Source organism: Brachycentrus maculatus, unplaced genomic scaffold, assembly GCF_059751285.1.
Source record: "Brachycentrus maculatus isolate JH-2025_06_01 unplaced genomic scaffold, ASM5975128v1 h1tg000216l, whole genome shotgun sequence".
Taxonomy (NCBI): domain Eukaryota; kingdom Metazoa; phylum Arthropoda; class Insecta; order Trichoptera; family Brachycentridae; genus Brachycentrus; species Brachycentrus maculatus.
In genome coordinates, this window is record NW_028280967.1 from 2,271,865 (window position 1) to 2,293,396 (window position 21,532).

The window sequence follows — 21,532 nt, forward strand, 5'->3', positions numbered from 1 at the left end:
GGCCAATGTCTATTCACGACGGATTCTTTAGTTCTTTCGACTCTGCGCGTGGCAATGAGGATATCCTGAAACGGTTGTGATCTGTAGCCTGGAGGGGAAGAGAGGGAGAGGAAGATACCCACACGATGGACCAATCAAGTTAAGGCAGCAGCAGGCATCTCGGTGGTTGGAGCGCTACGTGCAGCGTAGTCAAGGGATGACTGGAGAAGAGTCATTGCTTCCACAGGGGTCACAACCATCAGTAATGAGGACTAAGGCGGAGAATTGACGGAGCGTGCCCGTTTGATCAATCTGTTTGTATACTGCAGCTGTTTAAGTTTACAGATTTCAAATATCATTGACGTACGACGCTATTTGCAAAAATTATAACATCTTCCGAAAGGGTGATATATTTGTGCCACCCTGTATATGGACTTTCAGTTACAAAGTCTCGAATATCAACATTGTTTCTGAATGCTGGTATTAAACAATTGTTTATAAACAAATGCCGACAAAAGATATTTGAAACAATTGACTCATTGAAAAATCATACAAGTTGAATGTTTTTGACGCAGTGTATTGAGGCTTGTAAATAATCAATATGTTTTCCGCAATCACACACTCCACATACTCCACATACTGTCAATATTATTAATTTTTGATCGATAAACATACCGCTCACTCCTTTCAACAACGTCATATTGAAAAAAAATTATTTATCAGGAGATCGTTTTTAAAGTTTAAAAATATTTTACAATGTTTTAAAAATAAATATCAAGCCACTTATTGAACTTTTTACTATGCAACAGATGTTTTAGGTAAAACCTGATTTTTTTTCTCCATTTGAAAAATGTTTAGTCTATTTAAAAAATTATTTAACAAAATATTTTCTTAAAAATGCAAAAACAACACTTTCTGCCCTGTAGCGGGTAAATATTAAGTTAAAAATATGTCGCTTTTGCTGGGATATAGAACATTTTCTGGGCATTCCGAAAACATGCACAACTGAAAATTGACGTTTTTTGATATATCGCTCATTCCTTTCAAAAACGTCATAAATCAAAAAACTTGATTTTTCAGGAAAACGTTTTTAAAGTTTAAAAATATAACACAATGTATTATAAATAAATATCAAGCCACAAATTATTAAACAAAATATTTTCTTAAAAATGCAAAAACAACACTTTCTGCCCTGTAGCGGGTAAATATTAAGTCAAAAATATGTCGATTTTGCTGGGATATAGTACATTTTCTGGGCATTCCGAAAACATGCATAACTGAAAATTGACGATTTTTGATATATGACGTTGAAAGGAGTGAGCGATATATGACTGTCAATAAATAAACAATTTTCTTTCATAAAGTTTTATAAATAAGTATTGGAAAATGTGCCTTCGGCACGTTAAAATTCACAGAAGGTAATTTGTAATTTTGTCCGCCTCCGTGGTGTAATGGTCAGCGTGTTTAACTACCGTGCTGGAGGTCCCGGGTTCGATTCCCAGGGGGGGGGTGAAAATAAATATTAGTGATTTTACACTGTAATATTTATTTAATATTACCCTGGACTGGTTCCTGAAGCGCAAGAGTGATCACCTTGCCTTCATGTAAGTAATGATCAAGATAACACTGCGTCAATCGATGCAGTGCCCTATGCACCATTGGGTGCGGATAAGGGTTATATAAATTTGTAATAATGTGCATGATGAAAAATGAATAAATCCTGCGATTATTTATGCTTTTTCCAATCGAATCTGGCAGGCTAATAAAAGAAAGCATTTATCATCCGGCCGCAATAATGATGGTGGTTTAACACGCGATACCAATATAGCCGATATCTATAGGTGTGGCAACACATCAAAACGGAATCACTTATCCGAGTGGACTATTTTCCTTTTAAAAAAAGATGAGTCGGCGCTTTCTATTAGAGTCACACGTGACATGATAAATATACAGGTGGAGGAATGGATATTGGCGGTCCTTCCGCATTCCGAAAACATGCACAACTGAAAAAAAAAAACGATTTTTTATTTATGACGTTCTTGAAAGGAGTGAGCGATATGGCACGTATGTCTGTAGATAGATGGACGAAAAGGGTGCTCGACTGGAGGCCTAGAAGCGTGGGTAGGCCGCAGACAAGATGGTCCGATGGCATTAGGAATGTGGGTCTGCACTGGAAGAGAGTCGCGTCCAACAGAGAACTGTGGTCCAAGAGGGAGGCCTTTGTTCAATACTGGACACAAGAATAAGGCGAAGTAAGTGAACCTGAAAAAATGTCGAGAATCGTCTCCGGCACCGTCGCATTAGTCATTTTGTTGATCGAATATTCCAATGCGTTTTCCGTCAAAGATCAAACTAAGCCATCGTGTTGACTTGGTCATTCGACCGCTTGAGTGACAAAGAGAAACAGACGGTGACTATCGACCGTGTACGTATGTATATTAATATGTCATGTTACACATTGATATGTAAATATTGGTGAGTCACTGCGGTATAGGAAGCGCCGTACGTTCTCCGTCTGGCGAGATGAATCACGAACGGACATACTGGATTTCGATGTGCCTGATCAACTTACAGTAATCAACTCACATTGAGATGTCAAAAAGTAATATTTTTTATTATCGTTAAACGTAATTCTCACTGGATTCAACATACATATTTTCCTTTTTGTTTTCCTGTCTTTCCAAATATCGCTCACTCCTTTCAAGAACGTCATAAATCAAAAAACTTGATTTTTCAGGAGAACGTTTTTAAAGTTTAAAAATATAACACAATGATACAATGATTAAAGAAAACACTTCGTTTTTTACCACTTGAGTTTTATTATAGACTACATGTTTCAGAAGTTAAACTTCCATCATTCAGGTCTGGATAATAACATGTAGTCTATAATAAAACTCCAGTGGTAAAAAACGAAGTGTTTTCTTTAAACATTGTAACATGTCTTACCACAAAGTTAATGCCGAAACAATAAATAAAATATAACACAATGTATTAAAAATAAATATCAAGCCATTTATTGAACCTTTTACTGTGCACCAGATCTTTTTAGGTAAAACCTGAAGGTTTTTTCACCATTTGAAAAATATTTAATATATTTAAAAAAATAATTAAACAATACCTTTTCTTCAAAATGCAAAAACAACACTTGCTGCCCCGTAGCGGGTAAACACTAAATAAAAAATGTGCCACTTTTGCTGGGATAAAGTACATTTTCTGGGCATTCCGAAAGCATGCACAACTGAAAATTGACGATTTTTGATTTATGACGTTCTTGAAAGGAGTAAGCGATATGTCATGATGGACTGTACACAAGTTTTGTGAATTTCGATTTTGCTACCGATCTTCGTGTCAGGGTTTTTACATATAGAATTTTTGAGGCATGCTGAGATGACTGCAGCCTCGTTTGCATGCCCCATCACTTCACGTCGCAGATCCGTTTGACCACACAGGTCCACACCAAGATATTTGAGCTTTTCCACCTGTTCTACTTGGATTCGCGCTCATAATAGAGAAAAACATCTCTGAAAAGAAGCGATAACATTTAACCATACTGTATACATCGATATGAGATCAAAAGATGCCGCAAAAATCATGCGTAATAATATCTTACAAGTAATTCACAACGAGTCGAGTGAAACGGTAAAATTACTCTTCCCGCAGATAGTGTGTTAAGAGAGAACACTATGATCTTAGTCTTTGTAGCGGATATAGTCATGTTGTATTATTATCTCACATCGAATGGATAAAAGTAATGATTTATGGTATGTCATATCGCTCACTCCTTTCAAGAACGTCATAAATCAAAAAACTTATTTTTTCAGGAGAACGTTTTTATAGTTGTGGAGCCAAAAAACACAACTAAGTTTGGAATAAGGTCCTTGCAATATATTGCCTATACCCAAATTAACCAGCTGCCTGACATATATAAAATAACACCCAGTCAGGAATCCAAAATGAATGAAAGATATTTCGCTCACTCCTTTCAAGAACGTCATAAATCAAAAAACATGATTTTTCAGGAGAACGTTTTCAAAGTTTAAAAATATAATACAATTTATTAAAAATAAATATCAAGCCACTTATAAAACTTTTTACTGTGCAACTTAGGTTAAACCTGAAAGGTTTTTCTCCATTTGAAATATAACTATTATATTTTCAAAAAAATTAAATAATACATTTTCTTCAAAATGCAAAAACAACACTTTGTGCCCTGTAGCGGGTAAATATTAAGTTAAAAATATGCCTCTTTTGCTGGGATATAGTACATTTTCTGGGCATTCCGAAAACATGCACAGCTGAAAATTGATGATTTTTGATTTATGACCTTCTTGAAAGGAGTGAGCGATATGTGACTATAAATAAAGATAAATCACCTTATAATCTTGACTGATTGACTCACTCGTGACACTCCCTTGGAGGATGTTTATGCAAAATACATACGAACGCATGGCCCCTGCTGTACATGACGTCACTATGTGTTGTTCTGAGACATTCACGCTTCCTCTCTCTTGTTTATACATACATATTCTAAATTTAAACACACTTAGCTCATAATAACATAAACAATTTATTTGATATCGCAACATAGATGAAGAAGAACGTGGACTTACTTGCAAAAATCATTCCCGATTTTTTTTCTTTATTTTAAATTATTTTGCATTTCAATACATAATATAAATACAAGTTCAAAAAATATATATTAATACGGAAAAGATCCCATAAAGGCATGGCCTGTGTGTGGGTATACATCATATTTTAGGTCGTAGTAAAGGGCACTGGCAAGAATACAATAGATATTATAAGAAGTAAAATTAGATTCAAAGTGTTAATTTAAACCATAAATAATGGTTAGGATGTCTAGCTACCGTGCTGGAGGGCCAGGGTTCGATTCCCATGGGGGGGATAAAAATAAATATGAGTGATTTTACAGTCTAATATTTATTTGATATAACCCTGGACTTGTCCGTAAAGCGCAGGAGTGATCACCTTGCCTTCGTGTAAGTAACGATCAAGATAACACTGCTTCTATACGATCCAGTGCCCTATGCACCATTAGGTGCGGATAATGGTTAGAAGATAAATACTTGACTTTAAAGGTGTGTTGAGATTGTTTGGGCGTGTAGAACGAATGAGTGAGGCAAGAACGGTAAATCAAATTTGTAAGGCGAACGTAGTTGGAAATGGTAGCAGAGGAAGGCTGCGGAAAATTTGGCATTATCAAGTATGAATTGAATACGGCCAGGTCAGGAAACGGAATAATCGGCGGGTATGTATGAGGAGATGCATGAGTATGAAAGAGGCGAAGAATGTTTGCAAAGATAGATAGGTGTGGTGTTCTCTCTGCCTACTATTGCGGAGTTACATTAAGTTAGTTTTTTTTTTAATAATAATAAATAAAACCCTTATCCGCACCCCAATGGTGCATAGGGCACTGCGTAATACAAACGCAGTGTTATCTTGATCGTTTACACATGAATGAAAGGTGATCACCCCTCCGCTTCAGGTACCAGTCCAGGGTAATATCGAATAAATAGTACAGTGAAAAAAATCACTTATATTTATTTTACCCCCCTGGGAATCGAACCCGGGACCTCGAGAACGGTAGCCGAGCGTGCTGACCATTACACTACGGAGGCGAACAAAAAAGTTTTTTTTAAGTAGATATCGGATAATATTTATAACAGAAATTGTAAACATTAACAAAATGTCGTTAATAACGGTTATAAATTATTTATAGATAACGAGTTAGCAGTTACTAATATATATTTTTTTAAATAACTCAAATTGTTCGGGTATTATGTTGAATTCGCTTGATACGTGGATTTTCTTGGCGACGTGTCTTATGAAATCGTCGATCCGAAAATCCTTACTTACGCTCGATAATGACTTATCTAAAACTTAATCTTTTTGTCACCAAATCGCCAATTGCTAGGACTTGATCGAACTTATGAAAAACTAACTTACCGAAAGATGAATTTAAGTTTTGTACTGACATTTCTTGGTGGAACTGCACTTTATACAATAAAATAAATAAAAACTAACTAACTAACTAACCATCACGCCGCTTCCCCGCAGGGGTAGGCAGAGAGAATAGAGCGCCACACCACTCTGTCCTTGCAAACGTTCTTCGCTTCTTCCACGTTCATGCATCTCCTCATACATACACGCCGATTGTTACGACTCCTAACCTGACCACTTTCAAGTATTTGGCATACCTGATCGTGCCATGTTTTTCTCGGTCTTCCTCTGCTTCTTTTCCCAAATAAATTTGTTTTACCGTTCTTTCCTCACTCATTCGTTCTACATGTCCAAACCATCTCAACACACCTTTCTTAATTTTATCTATAATGCTTATCTCAGCTTTGCATTCCTTCCTTATTTCACTATTCGTACATCTATCATACATCGTTTTGTCGCACATTCTTCTGAGAGATCTCATTTCGACTCATAAAATAAATATTATGTAGTTTTTCCACATGAATTTTATTTAACCAGCAACCGGGTTTCGTCGTAACCGACATCATTAGACTGGTAGGAGACTAGACAAAATTCACAACAGACATGTAATGTACACAACAAGGCAGGGGTTGGAAACCATGATTTTAAATGGTCTTTTTTCTGACACTTCTTAAATACAATAATTAAACTCTTTCAATTTTAATGAATTTTGTCGGAAAAAAATTATATAAATAATAGGGTTTTCAACCCCTGCCTTGTTGTTTATATAACAATTTTATCTAGCATCACACCAGTCTGATGATGTCGGTTACGACGAAACCCGGTTGCCGGTCAAATAAAATTAACGTGGAAAAAACTACATAGTTATTATTTTATTCTGTGAACGATGAAGTAATGAGTGTTAAAAACATAACGATTAACTTTTAATCACAACATTTTGAGTAAGTCCATATACTTGTTCACAAATCTGGATTATCTTCAATTATGAGTTATTTTATATTATTTTTTGACATCCCAGACGTCATAGACGAAGAAGATGTTTTCATTGAATATTTTAGCAGGAGGAGCTGGGCTGAAAAAGTTTGACAACCTGTGGCCATCGGTTTTGTAATGGCCGCGCCACGCTCTGACATGCGTCATGTGTATCATGATCGGTGGTACAAAGAAACACCTCGTCTCCGAGTCGTGACGTCACGACCACTCGCTTCTCATTGGTAAATAAATGTTAAGCCGAAAACGGCGTTACATACACCTTTTACAGGTAATTTGGTGTTTGTGTGATTCATCGAAAAGAAATGAGTGTCACGCTGTTTCTTAAGCCGTTGGAATAGGGTATTATCTAATTTAACATACTCAACCTATAAAGGATTGTATTAGACTCGATATAATTCATATTTTCATTCATCATTCACTTTTGGAAAATTCGCCTTCGAAAAAACTTTATTTTCGTAAGTTGGCAATGAATGACGTCACAGGAACGATGAGTTATTTTAATGTTGGTGTCATTGCTACATTATTATCGGCTCTATTTGTTTTAATATTCTTATTCGCCTATGTTGATACATACATCAATTTGTTATTTTGTTTTATTCATTACGTACTGACATACTCAACCTATAAAGGATTGTGTAAGACTCGTTTTGTGTTTACAACAGCCGATACATTCAATATTCTCATTCATAATTTTCTTTTGCAAAATTTGCCTTCGTAAAAATGTTGTTTTCGTAAGTTGGTGACAAATGACGTCACAGAAACGAATCCACACTACTACTATTACAGCTCTATAATGCAGATACATAAAGATGACGTTAAATTTGATGACGTAAAGCGGTGTCCGTTATTCAAATATCTTATGTTTAAACCTTCATATCTCCCTTATTTATCTAACTAACTAACTAACTAACCATCACGCCGCTTCCCCGCAGGGGTAGGCTGAGAGAATAGAGCGCCACACCACTCTGTCCTTGCAAACATTCTTCGCCTCTTCCACGTTCATGCATCTCCTCATACATACCCGCCGATTGTTACGACTCCTAACCTGGCCACTTTCAAGTATTTGGCATACCTGATCGTGCCATGTTTTTCTCGGTCTTCCTCTGCTTCTTTTCCCGCTAACATTCGCCTCATAAATTTGTTATTTATCTACAGATTTCAATAAGAATCGTATGAATTGTTCGTCATCGGGTGTGTTATGGGACGCATCCCTTTATGTATCTGCTTTATAGAGCTGTAATAGTAGTAGTGTGGATTCGTTTCTGTGATGTCATTCGTTACCATCTTAATGCAAACTTATGTCAAATTTATCAAAAGAAAATGATGAACAAAAATATTGATTATATCGGCTGCTATAAGCATAAAACGAGTCTCACACAATCCTTTATAGTATGTTAAATTAGATATTCCTCCCGAGTGATAATACCCTATTGCCCCACGATATCGTGTGTAGAAATTACATACTAGGAAGAGATATGTGTGTACGATTATAATCGATCGATATGCCCAATCATTTCGTGGATATTTTAAATACCAACGCGTCTACTAGCGAATGTGTAATACTTTGCCACCTGTTAGCTATCTTACTCTATGACGAAATTTACACATATACTTATATGCTGATCTTATGTCGCTCACTCCTTTCAACAACGTCATATATCCAAAAACTTGATTTTTCAGGAGATCGTTTTTAATGTTTAAAAATATATTAAAAATAAATATCAAGCCACTTATTGAACTTTTTACTGTGCAACAGATCTTTTTAGGTAAAACCTGGAGGTTTTTTTCTCCATTTGAAAAATATTTAGTATATTTAAAAAAATAATTAAACCATACATTTTCTTCAAAATGCAATAACAACACTTTCTGCCCTGTAGCGGGTAAATATTAAGTTAAAAATAAGTATGCCGCTTTTGCTGGGATATAGTACATTTCCTGGGCATTCAGAAATTATGCACAAATGAAAATTGACGATTTTTGATGTATGGCGTTGTTGAAAGGAGTGAGCGATATATATGCTGAACATGTGTGTGATACTAATACGTTTTATTTATTTATTTTTACTTGTTAATATTTTGTGATACAGTGGAACCTCTCATAACATGCATAATTCGTTCCAAAATACTTATTTTTTCAATACAAAAACGGTGTTTTATGAAAAAAAATCTATTACGTCAAATGCAACTTATTTTCTCTAAATCCTGACAACATTTTACGTAAATATTTTTTTTCGTAAATAGCATAAGGCAGGGGTTCCCAAAGTGTGCGCTGCGGCGCCCTGGGGGGGCATTGAAAGTATAGAGAGGCGCCGTGAGACGATCTTCTATCATTATCCGAAAACGCAAATATTCTATTTTTTTGTTGTTCTCTGTTTCAATTCTGAATTCTTATAAATATAATAAAACTCAATTTCATATTGTGGATGTTTTAATTTCTGTGCCTATCTACCCTATGAACTGTAAAAGTGTAGAAGTCCTTATTGAAAGACTATGTATATTTATATAAGTAAAATTCTATAGCGCCCTCGTAAAAATGGCGCTATACAAATGGATCATTATCATGAGTTATTATTGGCTAATAAAATAATATGAAAAATTGCAAGACTATCGGTAACATTCTTATTGAAATCTGTAGAGAACTAAGCCAGATATGAAGGTTTAAACTTGAGATATTTGAATAAAACGAAAAACGGACACCGCCATACGTCATCAAATTTAACGTCATCGGGTGTGTTATGGGGCGCATCCCTTTATGTATCTGCATTATAGAACTGTAATAGTAGTAGTGTGGATATTCGTTTCTGTGACGTCATCCATCACCAACTTACGAAAGCAACGTTTTTACGAAGCCGAATTTTGCAAAAGAAAATGATGAATGAAAATATTTATTCTATCGGCTGTTTTATACACAAAACGAGTCTTACGCAATCCTTTATAGGTTGAGTATGTTAAATTTGATATTCCTCCGAGTGATAACAAAACACCCTATTGGCCATTAATCATTGAATGTTCAACATTCTCGGCGAGTGCATGAAAGCGAATGCAGCGAAAGTGGCGCGGCGTGTGTGCGATATCCGCCGGATCGATGTATGACGTATGTACCGTGCACACTCCATGCGTGTGGCAATGTAAACATGTCAATCTGCGTCGGGAATAGCCGAGCCCAACGCAACGAGATGCACAATAATAGCATTCGACTCCCCGTGACGTCACCCGTGGCTTAAGGGGGTATTCGCAAACACAGAATGGGGTTGTATCACTCGGGAGGAATATCTAATTTGACCAGCTGACTGACATATCGCTCGCTCCTTTCAAGAACGTCATAAATCAAAAAAACTTGATTTTTCAGGAGAACGTTTTTAAAGTTTAAAAATATAATGAAATGCAATAAAAATAAATATCAAGCCACTTATTGAACTTTTTACTGTGCAACAGATCTTTTAGGTAAAACCTGAATGTTTTTTCTCCATTTGAAAAATATTTAGTGTATTTAAAAAAAATAATTAAACAATACCTTTTCTTCAAAATGCAAAAACAACACTTTCTGCCCTGTAGCGGGTAAATATTAAGTTAAAAATATGCCTCTTTTGCTGGGGTATAGTACATTTTTTGAGCATTCCGAAAACATGCATAACTGAAAATTGACGATTTTTGATTTATGACGTTCTTGAAAGGAGTGAGCGATATATAAAATAGTGCCCATTCGGGGATCCAAAATAAATGATCTGAAAAAATACTTTATAGAAAGATATAAATATATGTAGCGTTTAGTCATATTCTCTTATTTTGTTTTTACCTCATGTTTTTTTTATATTTTCTCATTTGTTTATTGCTTCTTACCTTCTGTTTTTCTCATTTATTTATTATACCTGTTTATTGTTTTTATATTTTCTCATGTATTAGTTTTGGTTGTTTAAAATAATATTTTTTGTAACTTTATTATTTCGCTCACTCCTTTCAAGAACGTCAAAAATCAAAAAAACTTGATTTTTCAGGAGAACGTTTTTAAAGTTTAAAAATATAATACAATGGATTAAAAATAAATATCAAGCCACTTATTGAACTTTTTACTGCGCAACAGATCTTTTTAGGTAAAACCTGAAGGTTTTTTCTCCATTCCAAAAATATTTAGTATAGTTAAAAAAATAATTAAACAATACGTTTTCTTCAAAATGCGAAAACAACATTTTCTGCCCTGTAGCAGGTAAATATTAAGTTTAAAATATGCCTCTTTTGCTGGGATATAGTACATTTTCTGGGCATTCCGAAAACATGCACGACTGAAAATTGACGATTTCTGATTTATGACGTTCTTGAAAGGAGTGAGCGATTTGTGTTCCAGTCTTGTTCACCTTAATCCCATGTCCCAAAATGAGAAATAGAAATAGAAATTACTCATCGGGAATATTATATACATATATGACTTATGTATGTAATATGTTTTGAACAAAAAAACATACTCAACCTATAAAGGATTTCCTAAGACTTGTTTTGTGTTTATAACAGCCGATAAAATCAATATTTTCATTCATCATTTTCTTTCGCGAAATCCGCCTTCGTAAATACGTTTGATACCTGTTTCTAATAATGAGCCGCTTAGGCTCACAGAAATAGTATGAAATAGAAATATTTTCGTAAATTATAAAAACACATTTTTTTTTTAATAAATAAAAATTAAACACTATAAATATTGGTCATCCCATGTTAAACAAATGACGAACGAACGTGTGTACACATTTTTCAAAATTACAAATCAAACAAAAATTATGAATTAAAACATGTTTGCACACATAACGACTTGTTGATAGATCGAGGAATGCGAAAAATGATACTGTTTACCAAACCAAATATTCCCATAAATAGCGCTTCGAACGCACTAACTACTGTTTGCTCAGCGGAAAAATTCGATTAGTAATCGGATGATTCATCTCTAGCGGCGCGAAAACATTCAATAGCGTATCATTATATTATCAATTCACTTGGCTTAATAATAGTATGCTTGAAACCGGTTTATGAGTGGATAAATTACGTGCAGTATGTTCTGTCAGCGATTCGCTGTACCTCCGGTGTCTATAATGTGTGTGGAGCATTAGAAGTAATCGATTACGAGTCGGGAATCAGCGTTGGGCCGGTATTTAAACTAGATCGGTGTGTAGATTAACCTGAAGTTCAACTCTTATGTGTTTCATCAGCATAGTCTAGTTAGTATGCATTCGTATACATAGTATATATTAAATTATTATGATTATTTTAGTTAAAAGTAAAAGAAGTATGTCTGTCAGTGATTCGTTCTACCTCAGTATCTGTAATGTGTAGAGCATTAGAAGTAATCGATTACGAGTCGGGAATCAGCGTTGGGCCGGTATTTAAACTAGATCGGTGTGTAAACTGATTTGAAGTTCAACTTTTGCTTGTTTCAGCATAGTTCAATGGATCATTGTCAGACGGGAGGAATATCTAATTTAACATACTCAACCTATAAAGGATTGTATTAGACTCGTGAAGTGTTTATAACAGCTGATATAATAAATATTTTCATTAATCATTTTCTTTTGGAAAATTCGCCTTCGTAAATACGTTGTTTTCGTAAGTTGGCAATGGATGACGTCGCAGAAACTTATTTTGATATTGGTAACATTGCTAAATTATTGGCTGCTCTATTTGTTGATGTCTATGGTCCACCCTCCCACCCCCCCCCCCTCTCCCCTCATATTTGTAGAACACAAATGGTAGTGTAGTGGTAAACAAACAATCCACACTACTACTATTACAGCTAAGTTAAGTTAAAAATATGCCGCTTTTGCTGGGATATAGTACATTTTGTGGACATTCCGAAAACATGCACAACATAAAATTGACGATTTTTGATATATGACGTTGTTGAAAAGAGTGAGCGATATATCGCTCACTCCTTTCAAGAACGTCATAAATCAAAAAACTTGATTTTTCACGAGAACGTTTTTAAAGTTTAAAAATATAACGCAATGCCACTCATTAAACTTTTTACTGTGCAACAGATCTTTTTAGGTAAAAGCTAAAGGTTTTTTCTCCATTTGAAAAATATTTAGTTTATTTAAAAAAAATAATTAAACAATATTTTTTCTTCAAAATGCAAAAACAACACTTTCTGCCCTGTAGCGGGTAAATATTAAGTTAAAAATATGCCTCTTTTGCTGGGATATGGTACATTTTCTAGGCATTCCGAAAACACGCACAACATAAAATTGACGATTTTTGATATATGACGTTATTGAAAGGAGTGAGCGATATATATCCGATTATAGTATCGCCAGGCAGAGAGAAGAATGTACGTACAACAAAAATATTTAACCGCTCAATAAAATTAATATTTAAATATACGTCATAAATAATGCAACAAATGGCTCATCGCCTCGTCAGCTTGCATTATCAGTAGCAATGATGCGTCGTGCTAACTGCTAGCCTCGGGGATTGATTTATTGACGCACTTAATTGCGTGTTTGACCTGAATTGTGGCTATTGTCTTTGCCGAACAAAACCCTAGAACTTGGTTCGACGTGATCTAGGCAAATATCGCAGCTGCTATACTTACACACTTCGGTCTCTTTTTATGCGATTTTTAAATAAACGGGAGTCTATCCCTTATTTTTGTATGTCGCTCACTCCTTTCAAGAACGTCATAAATCAAAAAACTTGATTTTTCAAGAGAACGTTTTTAAAGTTTAACCGTTTGATTGCCGATCGTCGATTTTCGTCGATTCGTGTTTTAACGAAGATTGCCGATCGTCGATTTCCGTCGATTGCGTCAGTCGTGCTCTGATTCGCGCGTACGTAGGGTGTGGTGCTGCGGCGTTGGTAAATATTATTCTAATATTATCTTAATAGTTGTAAGATCGTAGTAAACCGTTTAAATTTCAGATTCATTTATTATTTTTTTTATTTTAGTTAATTTAAAAAACATAATGTCGAGCGCGTCCTCTGAAATGTCTGATAGCGGGAGCGACGATTTTCACTCCTCTAATTCAAGTTCGAGTAAGAGTAGCTCTGGTGAGAGTGATGTCATATCCGTGTTTCCCAACCGCAGGATGCGAATTTCCAGTAATTCTTCTGATCGTGACCAAGAAATGGAGAGTAACACCAGAAATTACTCATTTACAAATGTACCTCCCGGAACCAATTTTTCTACCGAAAATTCTCATTTTTTCGAAACGCCTGGACTTCGGGATCCTCCTCCGCGTGATTCCAAACCTATATCATATTTTGATTTATTTTTTAATGTCATTCTGTTAACAACGATAAAAAATGAAACCAACAAATATGCCCAACAATTTCTTGAAAACTCTTCTGGTCTGTAGTAATAAAGATGGTGCTGGGCTGCGTAGATCAACGACTATTTGTGCTTATTGTAAGAAGGGTGTCCACACGGCGTGTGCAGGAAAGCAGAGTTGTTGATTTTCTTTTGTTTTTCATTTTTGTCTTTCTTTTTTTCTAAATAAAATACTGTATTCATTTATACAAGCGTTTTATTTCAAATATTTCGACATTCTTTAATAAAACACCGAAAAAATCATCAAAATTCATGAAAATTCAAAGAATTTATGGGGTTTTAAAAAAATATATAGTTTCATAAAAAATGATGTTTTTTTGGTGGCATTTTACAAGAAACTGTATGCATTTTTTGGCACTCAAACGGTTAAAAATATAATACTATGTGTTAAAAATAAATATCAAGCCACTTACTGAACTTTTTACTGTGCAACAGATCTTTTTAAGTAAAACGTGATGGTTTTTTTTTTCCATTTGAAAAATATTTAGTATATTTAAAAAAATAATTAAACAATACCTTTTCTTCAAAATGCAAAAACAACACTTTCTGCCCTAGAGCGGGTAAATATTAAGTTAAAAATATGCCTCTTTTGCTGGGATATAGTACATTTTCTGGGCATTCCGAAAACACGCACAACTGAAAATCGACGAATTTTGATTTATGACGTTCTTGAAAGGAGTGAGCGATGTACCGTAGAACGGGGCTACTTGAACTTTGATGTGTTACTTGAGCCTAATACAAAAAATATTTAGATTTGTATTTGGTCTACAATAATGAACGTATCGACATGATTCATTGTTTCCCTGACAGGTGACACTTATTGTCACGATACGTTCATTATTGTAGAGCAAATACAATTTTTTTTTGTTTGACTAAAAGTATGTTGAAAATGTACTCTGCGCATTGACCAGTTGGCCATCATGCTTTTAAAGCGTGCTCGTGTTTATATAACAAGTAAATGTTTATATCTTTTGACTTGTTGACCTTTTGAATGCATAAAATATTTATTAATAACCGCCATCTTTATTTTAAATCATGCTATGTGGAATATACAAGTATACGACCTCGGTTTATATAATTAGGTTTTAATATCACAATGTTTCTATTTTTATCCATTTATAAAATAATAAACCCTTATCTGCACCCCAATGGTGCATAGGGCACTGTGTCATATAAACGCAGTGTTATCTTGATCATTTTACACATGAAGGAAAGGTGATCAGCCCTCCGCTTCAGGTACCAGTCCACGGTAATATTGAATAAATATTACAGTGAAAAAATCACTTATATTTATTTTACCCCCCTTGGGAATCGAATCCGGGACCTCCTGAACGGTAGCCGAGCGTGTTGACCATTATACTACGGAGGCGGACAATAAATATCCATTTATAGACGCCCGTTATTGGTTTATACATTTTTTATTTATTTAACATACATAGTTACAAAAAAATTACAATTAAATTATTTTGCTGGACATTTCTACTTTTAACATATCTTAGTATTAGTGTGTTGAGAAAGGTGTGTTGAGATGGTTTGGACATGTGGAACGTATGAGTGATTCAAGAACAATGTTTCGAAATTGGTTCATATATATATATATATATACAGTATCTACTCAATGAATTAGGGCCACGCAGAATTTCGCGCAATTTCTCAATTCAAACAGGAATAACTCAGAGAAAACCTTGAATAAAACAACATTGAATTTTATTTACACATGAACACTTTATTACGCTTAAATTATGCATATATTTTCATATAAATATAGTTAGTATTTAGTATTTCCACCTTTGGCAGAAATAACTGCCTCAATTCTTTTTGGCATACTTAAAATGCACTGTTTTATCATATTTTTTATTTCTTCGTCTTCTGACCAAATTTTTCGAATATTTTTTTTTGGACAGTCTACTGTCGGATTTGTAAATGAGTATACCTTATTTTTTAACATGCTCCATACGTTTTCTATAGGATTAAGGTCCGGAGAATTTCCAGGCCAGGGGAGCAAAGGCAGATTTTTGTTAGACAAAAATTGTATTATTGATTTAGCCCGGTGGCAAGGTGCCCCATCCTGCATGAAGGTGTATGGACCTTCTGTTGGGTCGAGTGTATGGTAGAAGGGCAATAAAATTCGTTCGAGGACCTGCTTATAGGAATTTTGGTTCATTGTTCCTTCCACGAAAAACAACGGCCCAGGTAAATTGTTAATAATACATGACCATATCATTGTTGCAGGGGGGTGTTTGATAACTTTTACCACACAGGCCTCATTGTAACGTTCCATTGGTGTTCTCCTGACGAATTGACGGCTCTCTGTCACGGCTTCTAACCGGCACTCATCACTAAAGATGACCTGAAAAATAATGAAAATTTAAGTTTAATTCAAGTATATAAGTTTATTTACTAAAATGATATGTTGAAAATTCAATTTAAATAAATACCTTTTTCCAATCATCTACCGAGTAATTTCGATGTAGCCTGGCCCATTTTAATCGATCCGCTTTCATTCGTGGTGTCAATTTTGGTACTTTCACAGGGCGCCTGCATTTCAGATTTACTTCGTAAAGACGTCGCCTCAGTGTTGATACCGATATATTTATACCCTCTTCTTCCAATTTTATTTTCAATGTTTTTGCTGATGCACTACGGTTTTTTAAGGCACTTTGAACGATTTTTCGATCAGTCCGCGGTGTTGTTTTTCTAATCCTACGACAGTTCTTTCGCCGATTGCTGGTGGCGGGTGACTGATTTTTTATTGATTTTGAAACTCTTTCCACTGTTTGACGAGAAACGTTTTCTTTTTTTGAAATTTCTCTATTAGATAGTATTCCTAATTTCAGTAGCACTATAACACTAGACTTTTTTTCCTCAGAAATGTCTTTACTTTTTCCCATTTTGTCCTTTTCAAAAAAAACACTTGTGTTTACAATTTTTTTTTTATACTTTAAGAACTAAAATTAAAAATTAAGTTTTTTTCGCAAGACACGATAACTATATAACCTCTCTGAACAAAACAACAACCAGAACTCAAGAAACTTCACTAATAAATGAGATAGGACTAATTTATGAACTTTCAACTATCTGTCTACCTGTGCTAATTAGGGACCTTTCTCAGAAAAACGGTTAGAAATTTTGTAAAGGCTTAAATAATCCAGGTATATTTTACATATTATTGAAGGTAATATACATGATATTAGATGTCAATAGAAAACTTAAAGTATTTATGTAAAATAAATATAATAATCCAAAAGATTTCAGAGTATTCAAAAAAATAATGGGTGGCCCTAATTCATTGAGTAGATACTGTAGGACTTCCAAGAATTTGAGTAGTGTGGTTGTCAAAAATGGGTAGAATCGGTAAATGTTACACGTGTGTAAAGTGATCACTTAAACCAGCCTATGACGGTCGTCAGCCCCGTAAACGCCCAGACTTCCATATTCTTCTTCATCTTTGATGAGATGTCAAAAAATAATATGAAAAATGACTCCTATAATTGGAGATAGTCCAGATTTGTGAACAAGTGGAAATTTGGACACACACAAAATGTTATTTTTTGACATCTCATCAAATATGAAGAAGAATATGGAAGTCTGGGCATTTACGGGGCTGACGACCGTCATAGAATGTTGTTAATGATTGTTGTCTGAATTACATATTATGTTTTGATAGTGTTCGATATGTTGTATGTTCCGCCAATCCAACAAAGCCATATCTCTTGCACTTCTCTCTGTGGAAACGAATCTGTTTCAATATTTGTACCACACACAAAGAAAACCATACCGAAGAGGACATTGTTGTATTATATTTTTTAAAATATTATATATACACCTACATAATATTATGTGTATGAATTCTTTCTCATGGCATTGACCCGTGTATTGTGGCCGGGCTCAGTTTCTCACTTCTAGCTGTCTTCGTCTTAAACTAGTGACGGCGATTGAATAAAAAAAACGAGTGAATTATTGTGAATAAGTCGGTTACTTATTCGGTTTTTACATTCGATCGCTAATCGGCGCACAAACTTGGTTGCGTGTTTTGAAATGTGTACTTGTATATCTGACAAATTTATGTTAAGGTCGAGATCTCAAATTAAAACGCGATCGGCCGCGCTGAGGGCTTGACATCCTTCCGTACTCAATTTTTTTTTAGAATGTTTATTGAAATAATATTATTATATATTTTTTTAAACTCCTTACCTTTTTTTCAAAACCCGTGTATTTAATTCGATTTTTTTTTCAATACAAAAACGTGTGACCTCCTTTAGAGAGTACACCATTAAACTAGTGATGGCAATCGAATAAAAAAAAACGAAGTAATGATTGTGAAAAGTGAACACGATATCGCCAACTAAGGGCGCTTGTGCACTACACGGAATCTTACCTGGATTGGCTTGGATTGGCTTGAGCTTTTGACCGTCTTTCTTCGGATCGGTGCGTAATCACGGTGCGCGTAAATTCGATCACGCTAAACTGTCGTAGTCGCTTTTATTTAAAAAAAAAAAACTGGATTGCCGGACGGTAAAATTCCGTGTAGTGCACAAGCGCTGTTAATCCCACAAGATTTTTCCATTTTGATTTTTTCTTTTAAAAAACTTAAATGGAAATAAAACGACGCTTGCAAAACGCACCGTGGACACACATTCACATTACGCGTTGACCAATAAGCGCACTTTTGATTTTCCATATACGGGGCCTAACCGGCCGGGGATCTGGGCCCAAATCCAGTCGAAAGTGGGACAAGCGCTCTACCAGAAGGCCGCGCAACAACAACACTCAAATACCAAATAATCAAATTATTTTCACAAAAAATGTGCCCGTCGAACGAATTTATCAAAGTTTATTTTTCACCCAATATCTTTCGAATTTTTATTTTTATTTTTTTTATTTAATTTTATTATTATTTATTTTTCGCTCAGAATCTAAATTTAAATTCGGAGTCTAAATTTGAATTTGTCAGTCAACTTTCGAACAAGTTCACTCAATTCCGATAGTTTTTTTTATGATTTATTTTTCACTCAAATTCATTCGGAATCTGATTTTGAATTTGATAACCGATTTTCAACTTTCGAAGAAAAAAAAAATCCAGAATGGAGAGAATCCAGATTTTGTGAACAAGTATTTGGACACACTCAAAATGTTGTAAAAAAAATCACTCAATATCTTTCCAATGTTTTTTAAAGTTTTTTTTTCACTTAAAATTCATTCTGAATTTGAATTTGTCAATCGATTTTTAACTTTCTTTCAAGTTCACTCGACATCTTTCGAATAGTTTTTAAAGGATTTATTTTTCACTCAAATTCATTTAGAATCTAAATATAATTAGTTTTTTTTTCACTCAATATCTTTCCAATGTTTTTTTAAGTTTTATTTGTTGCTCAAATTCATTCGAAACCGGAATTTGAATTTGTCAATCGATTTTAACTTTCGGACAATTTTTTCATTTCATTACCTTTTAAACGATCACTTTTTCTTGACAATTATACGATTATATCTTCTGTTAATGAATAATAATGGCCATCTTATTTTTTCATTCACTGTCAATTACATAGCCTCAAAATCATGCTTGATAAAATCGTTTAATTATTTCTTTCCTCATATGACGCGCTATAATATTTCCTGCTTTTATTTGATCGACTATTTTCGCGCCAATATGCTCAAACTGGTTTTAAATTCTCCGAAAAAAAATGCATTCTTCGAAAAACGTCGTTAAGCGAACCCTAGTCTATCTTTTTCCTGTACACTTTAAATCCTTATTTTAATTCATAAAACACATCGCTTACTCCTTTCAAAAACGTCATAAATCAAAAAACTTAATTTTTCAGGAGAACGTTTTTAAAGTTTAAAAATATAATACAATGTATTAAAAATAAACATCAAGCCACTTATTGAACATTTTACTGTGCAACAGATCTTTTAAGGTAAAACCTGAATATTCTTTCTCCATTTGAAAAATATTTAGTATATTTAAAAAAATAATTAAACAGTACTTTTTCTTCAAAATGCAAAAACAACATTTTCTGCTCTGTAGCGGGTAAATATTAAGTTAAAAATATGCAGCTTTTGCTGGGATGTAGTACATTTTCTGGGCATTCCGAAAACATGCACAACTGAAAATTGACGATTTTTGATTTATGACGTTCTTGAAAGGAGTGAGCGACATGTTTATTATTTTTAATTTAGCTTTAATTTTATCGACCAAAATTGCTTAGTTCCAAAAATAACTAGATTTTGACGTACATCTAAAATTTAGCATACTTATTTTTAATCATTTTTATACTCAATAAAACATTTCTTTGTTTATTTTTACTCTTTTTTAATTAATTTTCAATTTAAGCTTAAGTTTTTATTTTATCGACCAAAAAAAAATACCCCGTTAAAAAAATAATATATAATATAAGAATATTTGCAAAGATGGAGTGGTGTGATGGTTAGTTAGTTAGTTTTTTTTTCATTCAAACTCTTGTCCGCACCCCAATGGTGCATAAGGCACTGCATTATATAAACACAGTGTTGTCTTGATCGTTAGTTAACACACGAAGGAAATGTGATCAGCCCTCCACTTCAGGTACCAGTCCAGGGTAATATTGAATAAATATTTGAGTGAAAAAATCGCTTATTTTTACGTGCTGACCATTACACTATGGAGGCGGACGGCGGAGTTAGTTTTATATTAGTAATGTAAAATGTGCCCTAGGCACGCGAAAACTCAGTCAGGGCACATTATTGGAATGTGTATGAAGACATAAATAAAGGAATAAATACTTATTTTTCAATTTATTTTGTTTCAGATTGATGCCAATAATGACGGATACATTGACCTCAAGGAATTAAAAGATGCGCTGGATAGTGTTGGATTCAAAATCCCCGGATGGAAGGTATGACTTTAAAAGTTTATTGATTTAGCATTAACTTTGTGGAATGACTACTTACTTCAGCCTTATTATTGTGTCCAGTATTGAACAAAGGCTTCCCTCTTGGACTTCCACAGTTCTCTGTTGGACGTGACTCTTTTCCAGTGCAGGCCCGCCACTTTCCTAATGCCATCGGATCATCTTGTCTGGGGTCTACCCACGCTTCCGCGTTCTAGGCCTCCAGTCCACCTAGGATGTTGTGAGGTGGGGACGACAACGAAGGCGATACTGGAATATTCATGTAAACAGAATGTCAGATGACAGACTTCCACGTATCGCCCTTCAAGGAATCCCTGAAGGACGCAGACCTCCAAAAAGGTGGAAAGACAGCTGGGAATCAACATCCCAAGAGCTACAAGCGGAGGCACAAACAGATCCATAGGATCTAG

At 34.5% G+C, this 21,532-nt stretch overlaps 1 protein-coding gene across 2 annotated transcripts in view; it reads left to right on the plus strand.

Moving 5' to 3' along the window:
• The window catches only part of Fim (plastin-2 fimbrin), a 61,336-nt gene that overhangs the window by 28,057 nt on the left and 11,747 nt on the right, over positions 1–21,532 (plus strand). For both annotated transcript variants that reach the window (XM_088264151.1, XM_088264152.1), the window contains exon 2: positions 21,021–21,107. In XM_088264151.1, coding sequence (XP_088120277.1) covers positions 21,021–21,107 — 87 coding nt within the window. The remainder of the gene's footprint in view (positions 1–21,020; positions 21,108–21,532) is intronic.